Consider the following 21,545-nt stretch of genomic DNA (forward strand, 5'->3'; position numbering starts at 1 on the left):
CCGACGCTTGACGTGGCACTTCTTTTCGATTGCTTTGGACTTTTCGTTCGGGCCGTTTGCTATACATATGTTTCGAGAGCGCCTGATAGATTATTGCTTATTCTTGAAGTCGTGCGTAGATATGCTCGCAATCTTGTCGGCAACTGCAAAGGCCGCCAAATGGGGCGAAGTCGCACGCCGGAAATTAGTTAGGAACATCAACGCACCGCTCTGCGTCCGGTTTAGCTGTCGTGAGAGGGCTAGGAGAACCCAACCGACTATCAATGGAAAGATTGACAGGTTCAGAAAGTTGTCTAATTGCAAAAGAAAAACTGGGTAGGCACTGCTCTTAAGTGCAATCGAGGAGTCTTTGAGCACCTGATGCGAGCACGACATTCGCTGGGTTGATGAGGTCAGCCATCAAGCGACGCGACACTTCGAGGGTGTGCCGACCACTACGTGGAGGCTACTTTATTCAAATTACTACGGTAAAGTTATGTGGCAGGCATAACGGAAGTCCATTGAGGGGACCCTGAGACCGCCTTCGGTGATAATGTCGATACCACTCACTTCCTCTGAACGGCGGTCTCCAGTTCTGAGCAAGTGACAGTGAAGCTGCATCCTCTTTTTTTTTTCTTCTTTTTTTTTAGGGAATCAAACTGCTTCAAAAGTTCGGAGACTATGGTGAGGGAGATGGCAAGTACCCAAAGCTTCTACTAAGGTGATCTACCTCCACCTTTCCATCGTGATTCGGCACCTCTCAGCACTATATATATCAGTGAACTAAGAGCAATTCCCAATTGTATACCGATATCGCCGGTCCGTACTGCAATGGGTCCAGTATACCACGCAGTATCCATAGAAGGGACGATCAGTCCAAAAGAAAAGCAGAGCGATGCCAAGGCCGCGAATCCAAGCGGGAGTGCCTTTGGATTATCCCAGTCAGAGACGTTGTACGCAGAATACCGGCCCCGACGAAAGCAGAAGTGCTCAGTAAGCGCGATACTAGTGTACGAAGCCGTCCAGTAGCCAACGACGCTCAGGAAGTTCGATAGAGAGTTGTAAAAGTTGGAGCTGGCAACAATTGAGATGGGCACAATGATTGCCACAATAACAAGCGAGTATAGGGACCGGGGAAGGCGACTGAGAATCGGATGAAGAGACTGAAAGCTAATGGAGAGCGAATATAGAGTGCACGCCGTGAGACCAAGCACGGAGAACGCCAACAGGGCCGAGACGAACTTTCCAAATCCTCCTAGAGGAGAGTTCATGGCATTGATGATACCACCGACGGAGTAGAGTCCGTAAGCCTGAGCCCAAGTCTCGTTTGCTGGCACAGAGGCACCTGCAGCGGCACCTAGAATGAGTAGAAGAATTGAAGGGACACTGTACCCTGCGTACACGCATAAGAAGATCTTGATTCTGTCGTAGATGGCGTAAGCCTAGTTCAGTCTCGGTGATGCGCAAGACCTACCTTGGCGTGGATGGGTCGATATAGACGGCAAAATCCGATACCAACGGAGCCCAACTAGTACACAGACTTGCACACGCAGCGGCAAATGTCAAGACACTCCTTGGTGAGATCGCAACAGGCTCGGCACCCGTAACAGCAAGTGACTTGCCACTGACGCCGGCAACAATGACGAGAGCAACGAAAGACGGAGCCCACAGGTATTGATCAATGTAATGCAGATACTTGTAGCCCAAGAAGGATATGGGCAGTGCGCCAACAATACTGATTGTGATACCCACAGCCAAGCTGAGGTCGCCTTCAGAAACAGCCGTGAGAGTCTGCCCACTGACAATAGATGTCATGATGGTGTACCCGATCAAGGTGGCGATTTGTAGCAGCGCAATGCCGATGGAGAAGTAGTAGCTGGTTTCCGAGTTAGCTACAACGGAAGAAACGTTCATCAAGCGTGAGATTGAGTAATACCCGAAGTAGTATCTTGTCTGAACCATTTGACGCATGCCAGTCTTTGGCCCCATCATGCCCATCCAGGCAACGGGAAGCATGAATAGGAGGGTGCTTAGCACGATGACTACTGAAGCAACAACAAGATCTAGTCCAAAGATCAGGGTTCCGGATATGCCAGTGGTCATGCTTATGGTTCTCATCAGCTTAGCGAACTAGAGCAAGTCTTACACGCGGAGGTGCGATCATTCAGGAAGACACTTCGAAACATACGGGAGGGTAGTGCAGTTTGCAGTGAGCCACAACGTGAATAGTTTTAAAGTATCCTTATCGCTTCTCTCCTCAATCGGAACAGGTGCTACGCCTCGAGTCTCCGCACAGCTCGACAAGGCGTTCCGTAACCTGGTAAGCCAGTTCTTCGATGGAAGGCTTTGAGAGCCTGCTTCGAGAGAGACATTGTCGACGTCGTCGCCGAGCTTGTTCTCAAGGTCGACTGAATGGGGCTTTTCGTGTTTTGTGGTCATCGTTTCTACGCGTGCGAGGCTCAGTTGGCTGGATGGCACAGCTGCTAGGAACATGTTGCTGGCTCTTCCCGCGACTCAGTCTCAGAGGTGAGGCGCGAACGCTTCTTTTCAATGTCTAGTATGGTTGAAGGTCTCTCTATACTTTGTACGTCATTGGGCACGGCATATCGATTTCCACCCTACACAGCGAGGAGCACGTAAATCATCTTCGGATGATAACACGAATTAGTACACCAATGTGCGCCAATCTATCAACCCTTCCCACCTTCGGTACCCCACGATGTTCCACTCCCAAGATAAAAGACTGCTATTATCTTATCATCGCAATCATTTGGTAGAGATTGAAGTTAGGTGTCCTGTCAAGTAAAGACACGACAACGGTTGCGTAAACACTGAGTCGTGTATGGGTTGGGGATGAGAAGATAACCCCCACACCTTACCGCGCGGAAGATGAATTCCGCAAGATCGTTCTCCTTGAAACGGGTCAGTCTCCAGCTTCAAATATCAAAAACTTTGATAATCTTTAGATAAGCCAGATAATAAGGCCGAATCGTAGAGATTGGGTTGAGATAGGATAGTATCCAGCATCCTGCTGACTTGCTGAGTCTTAGATACCGATGCCGTTCTTCCAGATTACAGTGTTATTACATTGCCCGATGTCTTTGAACCCGGACCCTCAGGGAGTGTGAACTCGACTTCAAAGCATTCCGATAACGACGTGTCGTTATATTTGATAAATCTGTACTCCGTATGGCAGGCGTAGATGGCTGAGTGCCGCCAATCCACGTGAGCAGAAATCCGACCGCGCAGAACGAGACCATGAGGTTCATCGATGCTAGTATTCACCTATCCGATAGCCAAATTTCAGGAAGAATTGTTATTAACCTTGAAAGACCCCAGGTGTGCATGGCCTTTGCTGGCTGACTTGGCAACTTTGATAATGAGGGCGTACACCTAGAACGAGCTTGTGTCCTAGGAAGTCTTGCCTCTTTATGCGACAATACATACCATGGAACCTACGAATTCATCTTTGGGGGACAAAAAGATCGCAGCTTCGAAGCCTCTCTTAAAGACTACATTACTAATTTCCATAGCTGTCTTTAACGCAACTTGCCAAAATCCTCAGTAAGCTCACTTTCTTCTGGTTAGCAACACGAAGCTGCCAGGTGTTTCAGTTACGATTCATTCAAGGGACAGTGACCGCCTTCATGTGTACATGTAATTAGAGTTGAGTGCCTGGTAACAACCGGTGATACATAGAATCACTCCAAACCCAGCGGTATCCTTTGCTCTTCCACGATCCGCCACTGACCGTCTGCTAGCTCATACTTCCTCCTACACACCTCATCTTTGTATATGACAACCTCTTTGTTGACCAGAACCGCACCAAAATGATCGTCGGCACTCCAATCGTTTTCTGCGCGTAGGTCCTGGCTCGTCTTTGAGATGGCGGCGAATAATCTCGTGTCCCAGATGCCATCACGGCGGGGGAAGTCCCTGAGCAGACGGTGTGCCTCTCTTCTAACGTGTGCATCCACACAGTAGATGCTCGCAGAAAGAATGGCCCAGCTCGGACTTGTGTCCATAGTGAAAACCTCTCTGGATTGATCCATACTCGATTGTCCCTCGAGGACGATCCTACTCATACCGAGTATCTCACTAAATTCCTCTGTCGACTCGACTAGGACTTTTGTGTTTGTGTATTGAGAGCTTTTCACAGATATGGCGAGCGACTTATATAAAAGCTGAAGACTCAGCGTTTGTAGGCGTGCTCGCTCATTGTGCGCTGTTTCAGACGAAGACTGTGTCGTTGATAACGCCTCGAACCGGACGTGCCACCGATCGAGGATGCCCATGTATCTCTTGACTTGATACCCAGGGATCTTGGTCAGGTTTGTGGGGGTCCTCAGGTCTTCAAAGTGCAACGCTGAATGCATCTGTGTATGATATATGATGAAGTGTTGAATAACCTCCCACCACCGATGAGCCTCTGAAAGTGTTGCAAAGCTCTTTGGTAGCTCGTCGACTGCATAGCGACTTCTTCTTCCGCGGCAGCACCAAGGTACCCAGGTTTCAGTCTCGGACGGATGATGGCCATTCATGGTCCATGATGACAGGGTGAAGCGCTGAAATCCCGAGATAACCTCATCAATCAGCTTTGGAGGGCATTCTCCACTCACACCCTGTTTCATCACTTGATCAAGCATACTACATCCGTGATTTATATGAGTAAGTGCAGCTAGATGATTGCCCTGTATGGCTTCGAACGTGACGAAGAGAATACAGGAAAGGAGAGCGCGAGGGATGCTTCTCTTTGATGATGCGCTGGATCGAATGATGTGAATGGCTCTTCCATAATGCTGCAAGGCATCCTTCATGAATGGACCCGCGCCACTGGTGCGTTGTAGGCGATTATCGCTGCCCAAAGTAGCTGCACCAATGGCAAACGCTGCGTGTCTGATGGCCGGCTCTTCACGGGCAATTTGGGGTATGAGCTGCGTGATGAGATCGGACGGAAACAGTGTAAACTGCTTGCTGAATGTCATCCAATACTCAAATTGATCTTTCTCGAGTTGTGCAGTGAACATGTACGTCTCATAGTTGGGTCGAATGAGCAGTGGGCGGTATTCCTGTAGTCTATACTCGTTTCCCGTGGACTTTGGTGCGTATCCTTCACAAGTTCGCTTTGATTTGCCGCAATTTAGACAGGATGGCTTCCCCTCGTCGCACCGGATTCGTCTTTTTCTAATGAATACGTTAGTTCGCCGCATCACAAGCATCGGTGATAGTTGATCAGGACGCATATCTCAGATGCGGTTTTTGTGTCTTCACGTTGCTCGTAACTCACTTGCATGTGATGCAGCCTGCCCGAGACTTCGGAGCTTGTCTCCGATTTACCTTTGGCCGGTCACTGAGGGCAAAGCTGAGGATCTGGGGCGCCGAGACCGGAGCCACCGGCGTGGTTGGCTTTTGAAGGGCTCTACCTGCCATAGAAGGCCGAGATTATGCTATTCTAGTAGAACTGTGCAGTCGATGCTGGCAATGTCGAGTGCTTCACACTCCACGGTTCAACAAGATTCAATGGAGAATTCAAAGCGGCGTAAAAGAGGAGCGGTAGGGCTGACATTTAAAGGTTGCCGCTACAATAGAGATACCTCCTGTCAAAATAGGCTAAGCAAGTAATGGCGACCCCAACCGCCTCGCTTGTCTACCCACATCCGTCGATCCCAGCGTAGGCAGCATAATTCGGCCTTATCCGATGTTCCTTCAACGGCATCAAAATCTGACCCTTGACATCAGCTGCCCTATTAGAGATGCGAACGCGAACTGACTGGAGCCATGTCGCGTCAGCTTACCACATCACCTAAGTGTCATCTCCCAACGAGGAGCGAGGATTTGCAGCTAAACGCATTTTCCACAGAAATAATGTCGAGCTGTAGCAGCTTTATTGAGATAGCAGATAGAAATATGTGGACCATCTTACCCATACTTAAGCCGGTACCCATGAAAACACAACCAACGACCACACCAATCCTCATATTGAACTGCAATAATACGAAGTCGATATCGGGGGCAAGGCGCGATGACAAGATCAAACTGAAATTCGATTGATGCAAGGTCAGAGGCAAAACACGAATATCATTACTCGAGTACGGTACTACGGCATGTTTACATGAGCAGCTCCAAACACAGACGTAGCCGTAGTGATACTTCTAAATGAGTGTGTATGAGTGTGCAAAAGAGCAGTCGCCTGCAAGAAAATCGTATCAAGGTTTCCATTCAGTAGACATAAAAGACGGTTGTCTCATCAGGGGAAGCCCTGAGCTTCTCGTTGCGCTTCTTCAAGATGATCTTTCCAAGCCAAGCCAGCAGAGCAGTCGCAATGCTGAACGCGGCGCTGCTTGACATGGCGATTACATAACGAGGCTCGTCGCTGCTGGGCCAGAGGTATGGGGTCCAGATGAAGCTGACGTTCATGATCATGGTCACCATGGAGATGGCCACTGCTTTCTTCTCTTTTGTCTGACCACAGACGCTGCCGCACCAACCCAGGATCAACTGTTTCCGGAATTAGCTGTGATAGCCTAAGGAGGTTGAAGAAAGAATAATTCGCACCGAGTTAACTCCATATGTACCGATGGTGAAGATCACCATGGAGACGTATCGACCCGCCAAGTTCAGTGTGGCAGTGGCTGAAATGAAACCGACAACCGCGACGGCCTTGGACGCGGTGATGTGCCATGTGCGCTCATTGAACTTGCCTGACGACCAAGATACTGCAATGGTCACTGCGCCAGCAATGAGGTAGGGAGGACAGGTGAGCACGAGGGTGATGGTCGTATTGAAGCCGAGTGTCTTCACAACGCTTGGGAACTATTGAAGAATTTGTTGTTAGTCTTCTCCCCTCTCACACGTTGATTCGGGATTATAATAGCCTTACAAAGTTCTTGAAACCGTTGGCAGCCAGATGCATGTGGGCCATCGCGCAGAAGATCCACACCATGGGGTCTTTGGCAGCTTGACGCAGACCGTTCCAGGTGCTGGTCTCGCCCTTGTTGGCGACGGTGTCGAGTTCCATACGGTTGTAGGCGAGGTCGCGCTCTTCTTGCGTCAACCACTTGGTGGTCTGAGGGAAATCGGGGAGTAGAAAGAAGCCGATGACCGCAATGACGAACGTAACGGCACCTTGAAGGATGAACAGCCACTTCCAGCCTGCAATGCCCGCAAGGTCATCCATGCCGTGGAAGATCCCGGCCGCAATCAGGCCAGCGAAAGCAGTGGCGAGAATGTTCCCGGTATAGAGGATAGCAATGCGAGTGGCAACCTCTTTTCGGGTGTAGAAGATACTCAGCAAGTAGACGGCACCGGGATAGTATGGAGCTTCGGTGACTCCGAGAAAGAATCGGGTGAGGAGAAGGCCCGTAAAGTCTTTAGAAACCGCAGTGAGAGCGCTAACAACAGCCCAGAGCATCATCATGATTCCCTGGAGAAAAGCAACAGAGTTAGTGTCTCCTCCCGTTCAAAGTCGGGGGCTGTGGAGAGGTACCATGTAGCGGCTAGGCCGGGTTCGCGTAAGGAACATGTTTGAAGGGATCTGTCCTCTAGTCGTATGGTGTTAGTTACGAAACAAGTGAACATCAACGAGCATCTTACATGATGTAACCGACGAAGAGAATCGACACACAGGTCTGGTACTCTGTCGGATAATGGCATTAGCGATATCCTCGGCGCTGCTAACAGATATTGCCAGACGTACGGGAACCAGTCAAATTGAGATCTTTCTCGAGATCGTTGAGACGAGCCAAAGCAATGGCATTGCGGTCAAGGTACTGTTGTAAAAGTTGTTAGTGTGTGTTAACGTAAGAGTTCCAAGATGTCAACGGAACTTACATTCAGCCAGTACATGGACCACAGCATCGGCTAGAGGAAGGCGTCAGTCAAGCCCATGATTAGTCGGATGAGGTATCGGGAGTTTCAGGTACCATGATCCATCTGTCTAACTTCCTCACAAGGGCGATTTCCTTGGGGTCAGTCTTCTCCTGAGCACCAGAGTAGTCGATCTTGCCCGTGTTCCTGGGAATGGGCTTCTCTGGGTTCTCGTCCTCAAAGATCTGGGGCTCCATATCCTTGACTCTGTCGGCTTCATTATTAGCCGCGGTGTTGGTTTTGGAGGTCATGATTCCGGCTATTCCTTTGGCAGAGACTTCACGGAAGTCCAGACGAGCAACAAGAGAGGTGACAAGGAAGATTGAGAGACTGATGTGAGCAATACTAAGCTAGTTGCACCCTGTCGAGCGAGGTTCATTCTCGATTTCCCCACGGGGTATGGAGCTCTTATGTATTCGCACAAGGCGGGGATGCCCAGACCTAATCCTCGTGGAATGACCTCCAGCCTCCGTCCACGTTGTGCTCCATGTCGTGCCCGCGATCGACTAGGGACATAGGCTCGGCGAGTCTTGGGTTGCTTGCACCCACACGTTTTCATCACGAAATCTCACTTATTTTGTTTCTGCCAAGTCACGTCCGACATGTTCCGAACACCAACGACCACGCCCTAGTCATTTCCAAGAACGAGAAGACTTTGCCCAGGCGGGCGGCCAGCGATCCTGGAAGCGCGCAAAACTTGAGCTGGTGGTGTACATCGCCTAGCTGGCTGCTATTATAAGCGTTGATAGGAGTCAAGACGAATCACTTTGTGCTACAGGAGATGGTTACCAAGAGATACCAAGCTTGGGGAATGTGACATTGCCTTCATTCTACCCTTGACTGCCCATGTGTCTTGGCAAGTAGTAGCGTGCCTCTCCTCAGTCGCTTCGTGTTATTTTGTTTTGCACAGTAGTGACATAGACTGCCGAGCGAGGGATGAAAATCCCCGGAGGCATGGCTTTGAGGATGAATGTGGTGGGCCTGATTCTTGGCCCTGCGGCTTGATGACTCGTCCCGAGTTGACAACATTATGTTGCTCATATAGTGATACGAGTTAGAAGGGCATGATAGGTGAGACGCCCATACCATGCCTCACCTCGGCCGCCACATTCACTTGAGGGCGCCCGCACCCGGTCAAGTCGGGGTGGGCTGTGCATGTGTCTCCGTCCGGGGAAGTGGGAGGTCGGTGTCTGACCTGGGGAAAGTGGACGCAATCAGTATCGCGCTAATCCAGCTTTCCCCGCGTTCCTCTTTACTGGATTGCTCCAGTGCAGGTTGAGCATGGTGGCGCGAGTTCTTTGGGAGAGGGGAAAGGTTCCTGGGTCGAACGACGCAGCTCAAGATTGGTCGTGGAAGAAGGTGGGCCACCCCGACGATGGTTCCCTGCGTTCTAGAATCCATACCTTCACCAACAAGCGCTGCCGAGAGCGAAATGCGCTCAGGGCCAGGGAGATGGCGCACCGCCAAGTAAGGCCAACAAATACCAACCTTGTTTCAAGCCTAGTTGACGGAGCAGACGAGGTGGGAATCACTAAATTTTGACTTGCCTAGGACGGTTTCCGGGTGTTTATCTACGGTGGTGTGCTCGCGCAAGCATGCATTCCTGTATCTACCTCACCTCACGTTTGCGTTGTTTTCTGAACTATGATAGGTCGTATCAGACGGAGTTCAAGCCCTCATTCTTGGCGAAAGCAGGTATGTAGGTCGGCTGGTCATGATTTGGCTCGGCACTTGCGCGAGCGGAAAGCTTCGTTCTGGCGCAGCGCACTAGAACACTTGGATTCAGGCTAGAAGGTTGATTTAGTCGGCTCCTTGGTGGCCAGGGCGAACCATTTTGAACGAAGCCTTCCTTACAGCGCTTCTACGGCGTCTAGTGCGTCACGCTACGCTGGATGCACAACAACTATCAGAATCACAGCGGGCGTAGAAGCCTGCTAGGAAGCTCGTATCACGAAGTACATGAAATATTCAAGGTCATATGCGTCTGGGATTACAGTGACAGGGTGGCGCATCTATTCAGCGAGGTCCGGGTGGAAGATGTTGAGCTTAGGTTTGCAACACGCCTGTTGGTGTGAGTATGTCCGCCGTACCAGTTAAGGAATGCCAAGAATGCATGTTCGCTCTCTTCAATGACACATCAATGGAGCAACTATCGGTGGCATCCATGCAGGATCGAGTTGCGAGCATAGCAATGTCCAGTGCGGATGCAGAAACGCGGGATCACAGGTGACCATCCACGAAGGGTAGTCTGACCTGTCCACCCTTGCAATGCGTTGAGCAACGAAGGAAGCCCTCGTCGCATTTGTGCCGTCTCAGCTCCATCGGAGTGGGGGCCTCACGGTGAAATGCTGGAGACAGGACGAACGCCGTGGGGAAGATAGTCTCATTTGGAGCTTCAAGGGGACCGTACCGGTGGCGCGTCCCCGGGATTGCCCAAACACGAGATTGACAGTTGACAAGCGACGCGGCGATGATTCCCCGGGTCTCGAGCCCCATAGTGACCCTTACCGGACCCTCTGCTACTTAGGTACGGAGTACACAGTTGCAGTCGAGATAGACTGGGATAGCGTTCGGCTCGTTCTAGTCGTCCATTCGGGATATCCAGGCGCATTTCCCCAGGGCTGCCAGCCCAGGCCCGATTTAGTGCTTGACCGGCGCGGCGGAGGATTGATATGTCGGTGACTGTGTGCCTATGAGGCATATTCTCCCCCGATGTCGTGCTGGTGCACTCCAGCCCGACCTTAGAACAATGGAATGGTTCATCTCTCGACAAGATTGTCTTGGCTGAAAAGTAAAAAAGGCCACACACTATCCGTACGTGTAGCCAAGAGTGCCCAGCGTCAGAAGGCGTAGCTGGGCATGCAGACGCTTGCTCTCGGTGTCTTGGCAAGAGGGGTGGAATAGACATACTGCTACCCGCAATTACATGTAGTTGCACACCATAAGAACAAAGTCTCAGGAGGGCAGATCAGAGTCATTCAAGAACGAAGGGTCAAAATGATTTACCAAGTGAGGGGAGAAGCAGAGGAAAAAGGTTGAGGTTAATTATATCGCCAGATCTTCCACCCGCGGGCCAACTGATTGGAGAGACGCAGTCAAAGCCTGCATGCTCATAACCATGACATTATGTAGAATGGACCGGGTCATCGCCGCCCTCCCAAGCGAGGGACTCTTAGCTCCAGAGGAAGAGGTCACCACTTCCCCGCTCATCGCCGGACGACATGTACATCTCTAATATACAAAACGTCTGGCTTGCTTGCAATTTGCGAAGATCAACGCTTGCTAAGCTCTATCCAAAGGATGAGATCAGGGAATGAATTGTCATGCGTCCGCCCCCTCGCCTCCCCCAATTTTACCCCATTCCCACTCTTCCCCCTCTTTGTTCCCATAGTTGGCGCCAAATAGGACCGCCAAGGTCATCCTATCCACAAGGGTCAGAAGAAATTAAGAATCGGTGACGCCGGAGTGAACGCCGTTGGTGGCTGCGGCTGGAATACCGGTCCAAGAAACGGCTTGGCTGCAGCGCGCCACCATAGGTAATGCGATGGATTCCTGGTGTATGTCAGCCAATACCATGGATCTGAATTGTTGAAGCTCCTCTCAGATATCCCCACGGGGAAGTCGCACGGATTCTGGCTCCTGGGGTGAACTGGAGAGAAACCGCTCGGGGGACCATCGTGCAAGCGGGGGCGGGCGCGTTTGATGCGATATTTTGTGCCGACATCTAGACTGAACAGTTCATGTTCGGACGTCAAAAGTACGGATTCATTTGGCCACTTTCTGGCCATTCTACTTTCGTTTGCTTTGTCCCAGGTGTGCTCATCCTTGACCGTGTGCTTCGTTGAAGAACCACCTCGCGCGTCGAAATACGATCTTGCCAGCGTCATCTCAGCATATCGCTGCTGGTCCTACACGATGTATGCGCAATGTGCATGGTGTATGCACCAAATGAAATGTGTCGATAGGCTATCAGATTCCACAAAGCGAGACAAGTCTAGATTCCTGACGCTGCAGCCTTGCATGCCCTCGAACCGAGAAAATTCGTACTGTTCAGAAGCAGCCATGCCTGCTTGACCGGCGTGCGAAGAAGGTATTGCGACTGAACATTCATCCGAGACTTATGATTGCCGAAGCTTTAGGAACAGACCGGTAAATGCAAGATACTTGTATTCAGGTTATGGAAAGGGATTGTGTCGTTTCCTTCCCATGTCAAAATTCGACAGAAGCGCACCCACGTTTTCGGACAGACAGTTCGCAATCTCTTCAGGATGCTGAACCGGGCTGGCGGCACGTTTTTCTTTTTTTTGTCAGTATCAAGAGGGATCTCTTATTGGTATCGACGTCTCGGCGTTTGGTAGCCTAAATGCTTGATCGAGTTCACGCGGTTGCCAATGTATTGTCATTGACTTCCGGGCGACCTTAAGCTGAGAGGTCACGACAGCAAAGGTATTTGTTCGGTTCCGTAAGCCCGCCAAGTCAATTAGCATCGGCCAAGAGTCTGCTAGCAAGGGGCTCGAACCTTGTGAGCGCCTCCAGCTTGGTCTGTTCCGAAACTTTCCGTTCAAGAGGCTTAACATGAGATGCCTTGCCCCTGGACTTGTATATCAATGTACCAACAGGCTTTAATCGCGCTTTGAACGAACTCCAAGAAGGCAGATCTACTTTCTCGAGTAGGAGAAACGACTCCCGGCCTGCCTATGCCTTCGAAGTGAGAGCATTGTCACGCAAGGGAGCAACGCTGTTGTCACTCAGAAGCTGGTATTAGTGTGACATGAGCAAGTCCTTGCGACCATCACTTTAAGCAACCTTTCTTTTGAGTATCAACTTTAGTATTTGAACGTTTTGATCCAACTTCCAGGGCATTTCGTCAAATTGACCATGCGGCGGAACCTAGCCCATCCGATGCAAGGCCGCTGAACGAGTGAGTGTATCATCACATGTTGGAGAAAGGTTCATGAGAAGCTCCTTGCACAATATATGAAAGTCTAGGCTATTGAATAGCTATCACTACTCTGAGTGCTTTTGACAAAAAGTGAAAGTGTCGGGTCAGACTAACTTCACCACGCAGTCTCTACCATTTTCGACTACATAATCCTCTGTCCCGTCGCCATCGCAGGCCAATATCAATATCCCGATTCTTTCATACGTCCCGTCGCCTGAATTTCATGAAGAATGATCCTCTTTGGTCTTGTCTTTCTTGCATGAACTGCTGACGGCGAGAGTGTCTCCATCTCCATACACCTGTCGAAGAACGAGAGAAAATACTTTCGTCGGCATTTTCTTATGACCTATGCCGTTCTTGTTCCGAAGTTCGGGCTCTCTGCACAAGTGTAAGAGATAAATGGTGCTGCCAAGCGGCACACAACCTTTGCCCGGCGCCCAGAAGTTGTAGTCAGGAGCTATTTCGAACAATGTGCTACCGTGTAGAGCGAAATAGGTCCGTTGAGGAGCGGCCACTTTGCTCTCCCCCTCACATTCTAGGCGTGCTGTAATCATTGGGCCGAATAACACTATGTGGCCCGAGATGACCTCCATCGTTGGATCTGCTCCCGCAGACTTCGTTGAAGCTTCAATGACCACTGTTCTTTGCAATTCCGAGTCGGCTTCTTCCATAAACTTGGGTGCCAAGATCGTACGTAGGTTGGAATAGTGTATTCTTGATGTCACAGACGCCCATGACCACGTCGGAGCCGTCCAAGCGTCTGGTCGAGGCAGAACGCTTTGAGTAGCCTGCCAGGCGAGATCGTCGAGCAAGCTGTCTTCCCAGACCCCGGCCAGGTACTTGTCTTTCCTGTACCTCTGCATGTCCTTTACCACGCCTGCAATGACCGGAAGGATGTCACTCTGATAAGTGAGCCTCGTCCTTTTGTAATTCTCCACCGTACTGCGCCAATCCGGATACAGATCTTTGGCCTTAGTCGCAGATGACAAGTTGCGTACGTGAGCACCCTTGGTATGCGCCCATCTTGGTTCGGTGTCGTAAATCGTGGTCTCTCCCATACACTCGCAGGCGCAGACCTCGTTACACTCCCAAGCCATCTCTACATCACCAAGGTGTAGAATTCGGGGAGACAGAAGACGCTCTTGGAACACCCAACCACGGTTCAGCAAAGGGAAGTCACCGAGGCTGTAGTTTGGTTCACCAGATGCGTCGGAGGAGAAGAAGTGCGGAACGGTCCGTCGCACGTTTGCGTGCCATGTCTTTCCCTTGCCATCGTGATGTTCTACCCTTTTTGCCTTGTACTTACTTTCGCTTCTGGTGAAATAGCTCTGGTGAGGGTTCGAGGATTTTGTTCCCAAAATGGTGACATGAGCGCCTTGAAAAACCGAGGCCATATGCGCTGCCTCGGCCCTCCAATCGTCCTTGTCATCCTGAACGATACAGAGCGAGTCAATCCAGATGTAGCGGATTCCCAGCTTGCGAGTCAGTCTGATAGCATCGCGATACCCTTCAGGCAAAGATGACCAAGTGATCCGGTGCATATAGGACTGATATCGATGTTTGGTCAAGCGGATATCTATAGTGCCTCCCCAGCAATAGCTCAAGCAGATATATCTATCGCAAGTACCTTGGGTCTCGTGGAGTCGAATGTCGCTGTCAGTTGTCTCTTGTGGACACTCGCCGTGGCCATCGAAAGGACCTAGGTCCAGCACGCGGGTCGGCATGCGGCTGTCATTATCTGCGACCCTACATAACGAGTGATGTGAAATGCAGTGCCCCAGACGAGTTTGGAACCATTGAAAAGCTGCCTCGGAAGATGTGTCTCCAGAGATGTGGTAGGCGAGGCCGACGGAGTCCCACGATGCGGGCTCCTCTATTGCATTGGCATCAGAAAGGGTCTGTAGATACACTCGACTCCGAAAATCAACTGACCTTCAGTACCGAAGAAGTTGAGTTCGGCAACTACTTCGTCTCGCAACTCCGTGGAGGGGACAAAGATATTGCCCAGGTCTAGATGGCCGCTCCTGACAACGATGACACCGTACGCCCCTGTCATCGTCGCTGATCTCCTGTTCGTTCGGATAAACTGGCGTCCAGCACATCCCGAGTTCCAGTTCTCCATCACTGAGACTTTTGAGCTGTTGGCAATGTGCCTTGGTAAACATGCTCGCACGCCAGCGTTGATGATGTTGCAAGACGGGCAGCCAGCTATGGCTCCCTTCTCGATATCCGTGATTGGAGAGAAGAACCCTTCGTCCATCCCTCCACAGGTCATGCAATTTCCAGTCCGAGGGTGACGGTGTATTTCGGCCTTTCGCATTCCTACCTTGGCGAAGAAGGTGTCACATTTCTTCGTCAAGTTTAAGGCAACAGTGCTAGCTCGGATGAATGGGTTGTTTGATTTGCTGTCGAAGAAATCATCGTCTGAATCCGAGTCACTGTCCGAGTCGGCCTGCTCCTGATACTGTAGCCAGTCGTTCTCCTCGCGGCTGACATTCTTATCGTCAGTGTCGACTTGGAGTGTTAATCCCATTGTCTATCGATTTAATCTTCAGGTGAGTGGAGAAATAGAATGGGTCTGACGTGCTGAAGACTGTATGAGAAACACCGGGATCAGTGTATATGGCCGGCTTGAAGCATTAGATAGAGGCATCCGAGAGCGAGAAGCCTTCATTTCAAGTTTCCTGAGTTTGCACTTTGTGGGACACAACTTCATGGGATAAAGCGCCAAAACATCACGCGCGCGCTTCATCCCTGTAACGGTGGTGGCTGTGCGCAAAATGCAAAAGCTGAGATGGCGATCACTGATAATGTTGGTCGCTTCATGGGCCTCAAGTTCAGCTGGAAGGACTTGGGCGAATCAGCAACAGCCACCTTCCCCAGGCGACTAGCGAATTCTAATACAAGCGCGCAATCAAGAGTCAATTTGATCTGGACCTTATACACCACATCTTCCTTTGCACATTTCTGAGGAATCTGATGCCAGTAGGACGATCCAAATTGACAGTTCAACTGATAATGACCACCCAGCGAAGGATCAAGCGCTTCGTCCCAGGCGCGTTCAGCGTGAAGCATTCTGAATTGTGATTTCCCTAGGATCATGTTTGCCATCAAGTACCCCGCCAACGGAAACATGAGACTGAGCAGTTGTGGGTGAATTTTGCCTGTAGTCAAGATGGGTATCAGGATGCTCTACCTGTATTTGTATATCAACAGTGATTCTTTGTCAGTGTTCCTCACAATATGGTCTATAGCTTCAACTTCGACAGCGCGAAGGGCAAACAAGGGTCAGCTACATTAGGCGCATGCTCCGCCCATGACCAAGATAAGATAACCCAGGATGACAAAGTAAACAGATAGATAAACGCCAAGTCCTATTGAGTCTCATCAAAGGCTTGACGGACTCCATTATCTGACTCTTACGTAGTATGAACCAGCAAGCAACCACGTGCGGTCGGTGTAATCTCGAGTGAGTACGAATACTGACTCCGGGCCTATTGCCCGCCGCCGACCGTTGGACAAAGGTCCCAGATCGATCATCCACGTTTCTTTTCGGGGCCAATACCCACTCTGCGCTCCACACGTATCCATGTGCGGGCTTGTTGGACCTTGCGACCTACGACGGCCCTGATCTGACTGCTGGATTGCTTGAGAAGGTCTTCATGCGTGTTGCAACTTGCGACCCTAGTTGTGAAAGTGCGATAGTCTCGGAATCGCCCTCGGCAGAAAGGAAACCAGAATCGCAATGTCGCGTCTGATCGTCTCGTCACCCATGGGATATGGTCCCGAGAGTTCGATCCGGTAGTCTCAAGTTGCGACTTGGAATGCAGCGAATGGTCCGTCAACCAGGTTCAGACATGCCAGTGATACCCGGACAACACGTGCTGTCCATTATATCACACTCACTAGGCACTATAACAGACACTATTTTAATATGCAAAATTCTCAGGTATGGTTACAGCGTTGGTCGATGGACGAGTCAGGGTCACCACCTCGGTTTACCCATCCGGCTAGCAGCGCAACCTTGTGCTTCCTCTGTCGGTCCACGCGATAGGCTTTGACCAGGGGTTCGTTTCGAGGAGATGGAGAATCCGTCCCAAAGGAGACCCCTCGTCGGGAACGAGTCATCTTCCCACGCAATAAGACAGCATTTCTGTATAGGTTTCCGCGTCGGATGGCGAGCTGGAAAAGAAACCATCAACAGAGCCTCCCCACACGGGGCTGAGATTCCCTGCATCTGCACTGCATCTGCAGCTTCCGACGGCGGGGGGATGCACAGAATTGCGAGACGGGGAGACGGCTGGGCGCGCATCAAAAACGTGGTGTCCCCTCGTCTGAGCTTAAGGGAATCTCAAGAGATCCAAGAAGCTCGGTCCCTTACGCTTTGGTTTCTTGTGGAATCGCCATGTACGGATGACGTCGCGGCGCAAGTGACTGTCGTGATGGTATTTCAACTCCCGGCCGCTGTCGATGCCGAAGCTGTCGCGGTGATATGCTACTCCTTCATCTGCTTCTTCTCTAATATTCTACTGGGATGGCTTCTTTGGAAGCACAATGACCGGACAAGTTGTAGGTTGCCGATCATCTTCTCTCTCCAGTGAACTCTCTTCCAGAATTGTCTGGCGGCCGGTCGCAAATTATCTTACACATGCTTCTTAGATATTGCCTGCATCTCCTACGCTACTCTCATCATCACGACGACGAGTATATGCCAGCAGTTCTACGACTACGCCTACTGGCGAGACATTCTGACGGAACAATTCTACTATGCGAGACAAAACGCCGATAATGCGGAGGTGCAATACCATAAGGGGTCCCAGGGCATCAAGCTCGTCCTCAGCTACGTTCGTACGTGCATGCTCTTTTGTCGGGGGTTTCCTTAAGATATGGAGCCCAAGAGCAACCTATCGGCCTTGTTGACCGGCGCCGCTGACTGAACTGACCGGAACAACAGGCATCTTTGGATTCACCATTGCATCGACATTTGTCTTTTTCTTGTAAGCCCGATGCCAAAGAGAACACCCTCTCCCCAAACAACAACAACAACAACAACAACAACAACAACAAGAGGTATTGCGTTTCTAACACGAAGAAAGTGCGTTATCTCTAGCCGCTAGTGTCTACGGATGGTTCGCGACAACGCCGAGGACAACACACACCATTTCCATTGTCGGAAGAGTCTTGCCCATCATTCTCACCAGTCTCACCGTCGGCCTGATGCACTCTCCGCCAGCCCAGAAGTCGTTCCTGGTGTACATGTTTGTTGCCAATACACAATTCGTCCTGAGCCTTTTTGGAAGCGCTGTACTGCTGCTCATGATCCTTTTGAAATACGTCCACTCGCGGCGGAACCTCACAAGCTGGAACGTGCTCTACGGGAACCCGGACATGAACTCTTCGCTACCGAGCAGCAATAACGGCGGTGGCAGCGTCAAGGCACGGTCCGTCTGGTTGGGCAGTGGCTCAAGCCGCGGTGGGCGAAGTCGGGCGTACAGCGGTGCTGGCACCAATAACACATATGACAGTTGGTTGGTGATCCGCCTATCGATCGCCTTCGCGGTGCTCTGGTCAGTCACACCACATCCGACCGGACGGCCGCGCACACGGATATTCTAACCTCACGCCGGGACGAATGCTAACAGTGGGACATGTATATGCAGTGTGTTTGAGTACACAAACGTGATACCGCGCATCGCCGCGGCAAACCACACCATCGACACCGCCGATAACCTGGAGCCCGATCTCAGCGTTAGACGAGCACGTTCCAGTATCAGGGGATACGTCGCCGGCGTGACACCAAGCCTGGTCGCCTTTCTCGTCTTCGGGACGACCAAGACGTTTCAATGCAAGATTTACGACACCTTTATGCCAAAGGGATTCTCGAGGCGGAATAGGCAGAAACGAAACCTGTCCCTCTCTTTGAGGGACTCGGCCGCCGCGTCCCCGCCCCATCCACCAGCTCGGCGCCCGCAGCAAGTAGACGAGTTTTCCCTCGCCGACATGAGCCCAAAGTTCCTGCAAAGCGGCACCTACAGCCCCCAATTTCCGTCTGGTGGCAACGTTAGTCCTAGGCTACCGTACGGAAACCATGCAAGCCCTGAATCAAGTCTCGGCACGCCGAGGGGTGTGCTCCCGCCTAAGGCTCACATCAACCATGCTGGACAATTTCTGAGCCAGGGGGTCGGCGCTCCCAATCCGCGGACACACAGCGCTAGTTCCAGTCCGAGTCTACAGTCAAAGTTTTCAGTATACGGGCGCCCTGAGGCACGGGTCAAGGCTCTTCCTCGGACACCATACAAATAGGAGCTGGCTGCAGAGTTGGAGGGGCGGAGGGCGGTCAATTTCGTCCAAGCTTTGTGGGCAGTGCAACAGAGTTACAGGCGTTAGGATGGGGACAACATCACATAGATACCAGGCAGAGCTTTGACGGTTGAACTTCAGTAGAAAAGCAATTCATTTCTCCCGCTTTATGACCGCGTGTCCCTTGTTGCGGATTTCTCCCAATCACGGAGCGCGCAATGTACCTCATAGACCATACAACGTCTAATTTACATGTAGTCTGGTGAATCATCGGGCTGATTTAAGCCAAAGAGTCACCCAGCTAGTGGTGGTACGAGAAGAATTATGGGAGGCTATAGCCAGGTTTCTTAGTCTCACAGAATGAAAAGCCTTTTGGGTTCCTTATGAGCCTGTCCATCCCGGCGGTAAGGATTCGAAGGCTGTGAGGCGAAGGTGTTCCCCTGTCAGGTACAGGTCCCTGAATTATGCCGTGTGATATGTTAGGGGTCACCTGGAAGTAAGCCAACTTCCCATCTTCATGGACGCAGTGTGGGACACTAGATGGAATGCTTCTCATTTCAGCTAAGCGTAACAAGAATTACTTCTCATCTACTCTGTAGCGGTCTAACTGAATCAAAATCCTAAGCAGCTACGGATGTCTCGTTCCGGCTATATTTTCCATTAATACTTCTTGGTCTCTGTCGTCTTCCGATGACCGATGACGCCTAGAAGCTCATGGAACGGGTTTCAGATTACGGTTCCGTATCTGACTCTGATAGTCCCAACTCATATATATCCACCGTAAACCCCTCCCGTGACATCCAGTCGTCTTCGTCTGCCCTAGATAGGGGCAGCACAGTCTCCAGGCTCGTCTCGGATAACATCTGCACCCAGCGCATGGAGTGCGCATCGGGCTGGAAGTCTTGGCATACACGGGAGAACCACGCCGCTTTCCAGTTGGCCATGGTCAGCCACTGATTTGTCTGGATGATTTGTCCAACGTCGCACAGTCCATTCCAGCTCCCACCCAGAGGAAAGTTGCACTTAACAACAGACCTACCGGCAACAATGTCTACCATGGCCCGAGGAAAGTCCTCAAGGATGTACCACCTGTTATCCTCCAAAGTTTGGAGGGGTGAAGACGTTGTATAATTCTCTCGTCTGACATCCCAGGGTAATTCTGGAAGTTTCTTGCGCCTTAGGCAAAGGTCGATTGCCCTTTGCCAAGCAGCATCTCGCTGAATTACGGTTTGGAAGATGTTGGGGCACGTGGAGTCTCCTTCAAAGGTCAGGGCAAAAGAGCCGCGGGGCATGCCTGCATTCGCTAGCTCCACGGCTTCCGTGATCCAGACGGCGGCACGATAGGATATTTGGTGTGCAGGCAGAGAATCGTCATCCTTTGGGGGCATGACGGGGTCTTTGGAGCCAAATATGGTAGTTGTCTGGAAGACTGTCCGCCACATATCAACGCGGCGGTCCACGAAAAGCAACGAGTTTTCCTGACAATATGGGATCAATCCCATGGCGTGGCACTCTGCGAAGCCAACAGCCTTCCAATCCTCGTTCAAGACGATCCGCCGAATGCCCATCCTGGCAGCATGCGACAACGACTCGAGGAATCGAATGGCGACGGCGGCAGCCGAGTAGCGATGTTTGAGTTTACTGACTTGGTGTCCCGGACGACTGAAGCTCCAATTGCGATTGATATCTGACTCGACCCAGCAGTCCGTATTAGATATGGCAGCTTCCAACCATTCTCGGCTTGGGACTGCCCAAGGATTGGGGTTGAGATTGACCAAGCTCTCGAGGCCAATAGAGGACTTGAAGTCCGCATAGCAGTTCTTACGATCGCGTGACTGCTTTGTGTCGGGCTGTTGTCTGTGGTACAGGATCATCTGCAAAGCAGAGTGGAGGAAATTGCGGAAGACAGAGGGGGTTTCGCCGCAGGATCCATCCGGGCCTACATTGATATCCGCGACGTGCGCAAAATTGAAGTTTGCTTTTCTGTTTCTGAGAAGGGTCAGGTATGGGGCGAACTTCGGATGAGCTTCCAGTAGCTCTGCCCAAACCTCATCTGAACCTATACCGTCGTTGAGGCAAATGGCATCCAGCTCGCGGCCTCGTTGCCAGTTAAGCCGCTCAACCATCAGATTGAAACGACCGGCGGTGGTGCGATGTTTCTCCGAGTAGATGGTTGAAAAGGTGAGCGTATTGAGAGACAGAGGCAAGCCGTCGAGGTCACTTGCCGCCTTTTTACAAGTATAAATAAAGGCCAGATCAAGGGGCTCGTTCCCGGCGCCCCGGAGTGTGTTGCTGTCAAAGTCGAGAATATAGCCGCCCTTGACGGTAACGTAATGATCGTATACGAGGTCGCGGATCTCCCGCGGAAAGTCGAAAAAGTGAACCATTGCAAGCAGGAATGGCCCAGACGGCGAATGACAAGGTAGTCGTCAACTGTGTGGTTACAATGGAAGACGGG

The 21,545-nt window shown here is 51.2% G+C and overlaps 6 protein-coding genes across 6 annotated transcripts; 1 reads left to right on the plus strand and 5 right to left on the minus strand.

The window, feature by feature from the left end:
• Positions 1-695: 695 nt before the first annotated feature.
• Positions 696-2,418, minus strand: HER10_EVM0005752 (purine-cytosine permease FCY21; the record flags this gene model as incomplete). Its single annotated transcript, XM_035475356.1, has 4 exons — positions 696-1,401; positions 1,454-1,855; positions 1,916-2,083; positions 2,168-2,418. 4 exons carry the CDS (start codon positions 2,416-2,418, stop codon positions 696-698), a joined length of 1,527 nt encoding a protein of 508 aa, XP_035338381.1.
• Positions 2,419-3,680: 1,262 nt separating this feature from the next.
• HER10_EVM0007193 (C6 zinc finger protein) lies at positions 3,681-5,409 on the minus strand (the record flags this gene model as incomplete). The annotated part of the gene is made up of 2 exons (XM_035476757.1): positions 3,681-5,163; positions 5,267-5,409. 2 exons carry the CDS (start codon positions 5,407-5,409, stop codon positions 3,681-3,683), a joined length of 1,626 nt encoding a protein of 541 aa, XP_035338535.1.
• A 789-nt stretch (positions 5,410-6,198) lies between these two features.
• HER10_EVM0004161 (major facilitator superfamily transporter) lies at positions 6,199-8,096 on the minus strand (the record flags this gene model as incomplete). The annotated part of the gene is made up of 8 exons (XM_035473813.1): positions 6,199-6,477; positions 6,535-6,792; positions 6,860-7,402; positions 7,466-7,520; positions 7,573-7,615; positions 7,676-7,748; positions 7,810-7,839; positions 7,902-8,096. 8 exons carry the CDS (start codon positions 8,094-8,096, stop codon positions 6,199-6,201), a joined length of 1,476 nt encoding a protein of 491 aa, XP_035338244.1.
• Positions 8,097-12,974: 4,878 nt separating this feature from the next.
• HER10_EVM0001993 (uncharacterized protein) lies at positions 12,975-15,437 on the minus strand. The gene is made up of 2 exons (XM_035471724.1): positions 14,720-15,437; positions 12,975-14,525 (listed from the first exon to the last, which is right to left on the minus strand). The coding sequence occupies exons 1-2, from the start codon at positions 15,318-15,320 to the stop codon at positions 13,009-13,011; spliced, it is 2,118 nt and encodes a 705-aa protein (XP_035338038.1). The 5' UTR covers positions 15,321-15,437; the 3' UTR covers positions 12,975-13,008.
• Positions 15,438-17,229: 1,792 nt separating this feature from the next.
• HER10_EVM0011279 (uncharacterized protein) lies at positions 17,230-19,090 on the plus strand (the record flags this gene model as incomplete). The annotated part of the gene is made up of 6 exons (XM_035480715.1): positions 17,230-17,353; positions 17,447-17,635; positions 17,742-17,784; positions 17,884-18,045; positions 18,076-18,354; positions 18,448-19,090. The coding sequence occupies 6 exons, from the start codon at positions 17,230-17,232 to the stop codon at positions 19,088-19,090; spliced, it is 1,440 nt and encodes a 479-aa protein (XP_035338905.1).
• A 728-nt stretch (positions 19,091-19,818) lies between these two features.
• On the minus strand, positions 19,819-21,474 carry HER10_EVM0005144 (uncharacterized protein; the record flags this gene model as incomplete). Its single annotated transcript, XM_035474768.1, has 1 exon — positions 19,819-21,474. One exon carries the CDS (start codon positions 21,472-21,474, stop codon positions 19,819-19,821), a length of 1,656 nt encoding a protein of 551 aa, XP_035338321.1.
• Positions 21,475-21,545: the final 71 nt, after the last annotated feature.

This window comes from Colletotrichum scovillei (genome assembly GCF_011075155.1).
Source record: "Colletotrichum scovillei strain TJNH1 chromosome Unknown Contig00001, whole genome shotgun sequence".
Taxonomy (NCBI): domain Eukaryota; kingdom Fungi; phylum Ascomycota; class Sordariomycetes; order Glomerellales; family Glomerellaceae; genus Colletotrichum; species Colletotrichum scovillei.

Coding starts and splice junctions, on each gene's coding strand:
- HER10_EVM0001993 (XM_035471724.1), bottom strand. CDS start 15,320: ATGGGATTAACACTCCAAGTCGACACTGACGATAAGAATGTCAGCCGC. Junction 14,526..14,719: donor CAACTTCTTCGGTACTGAAG/GTCAGTTGATTT, acceptor GTAGGGTCGCAG/ATAATGACAGCCGCATGCCG.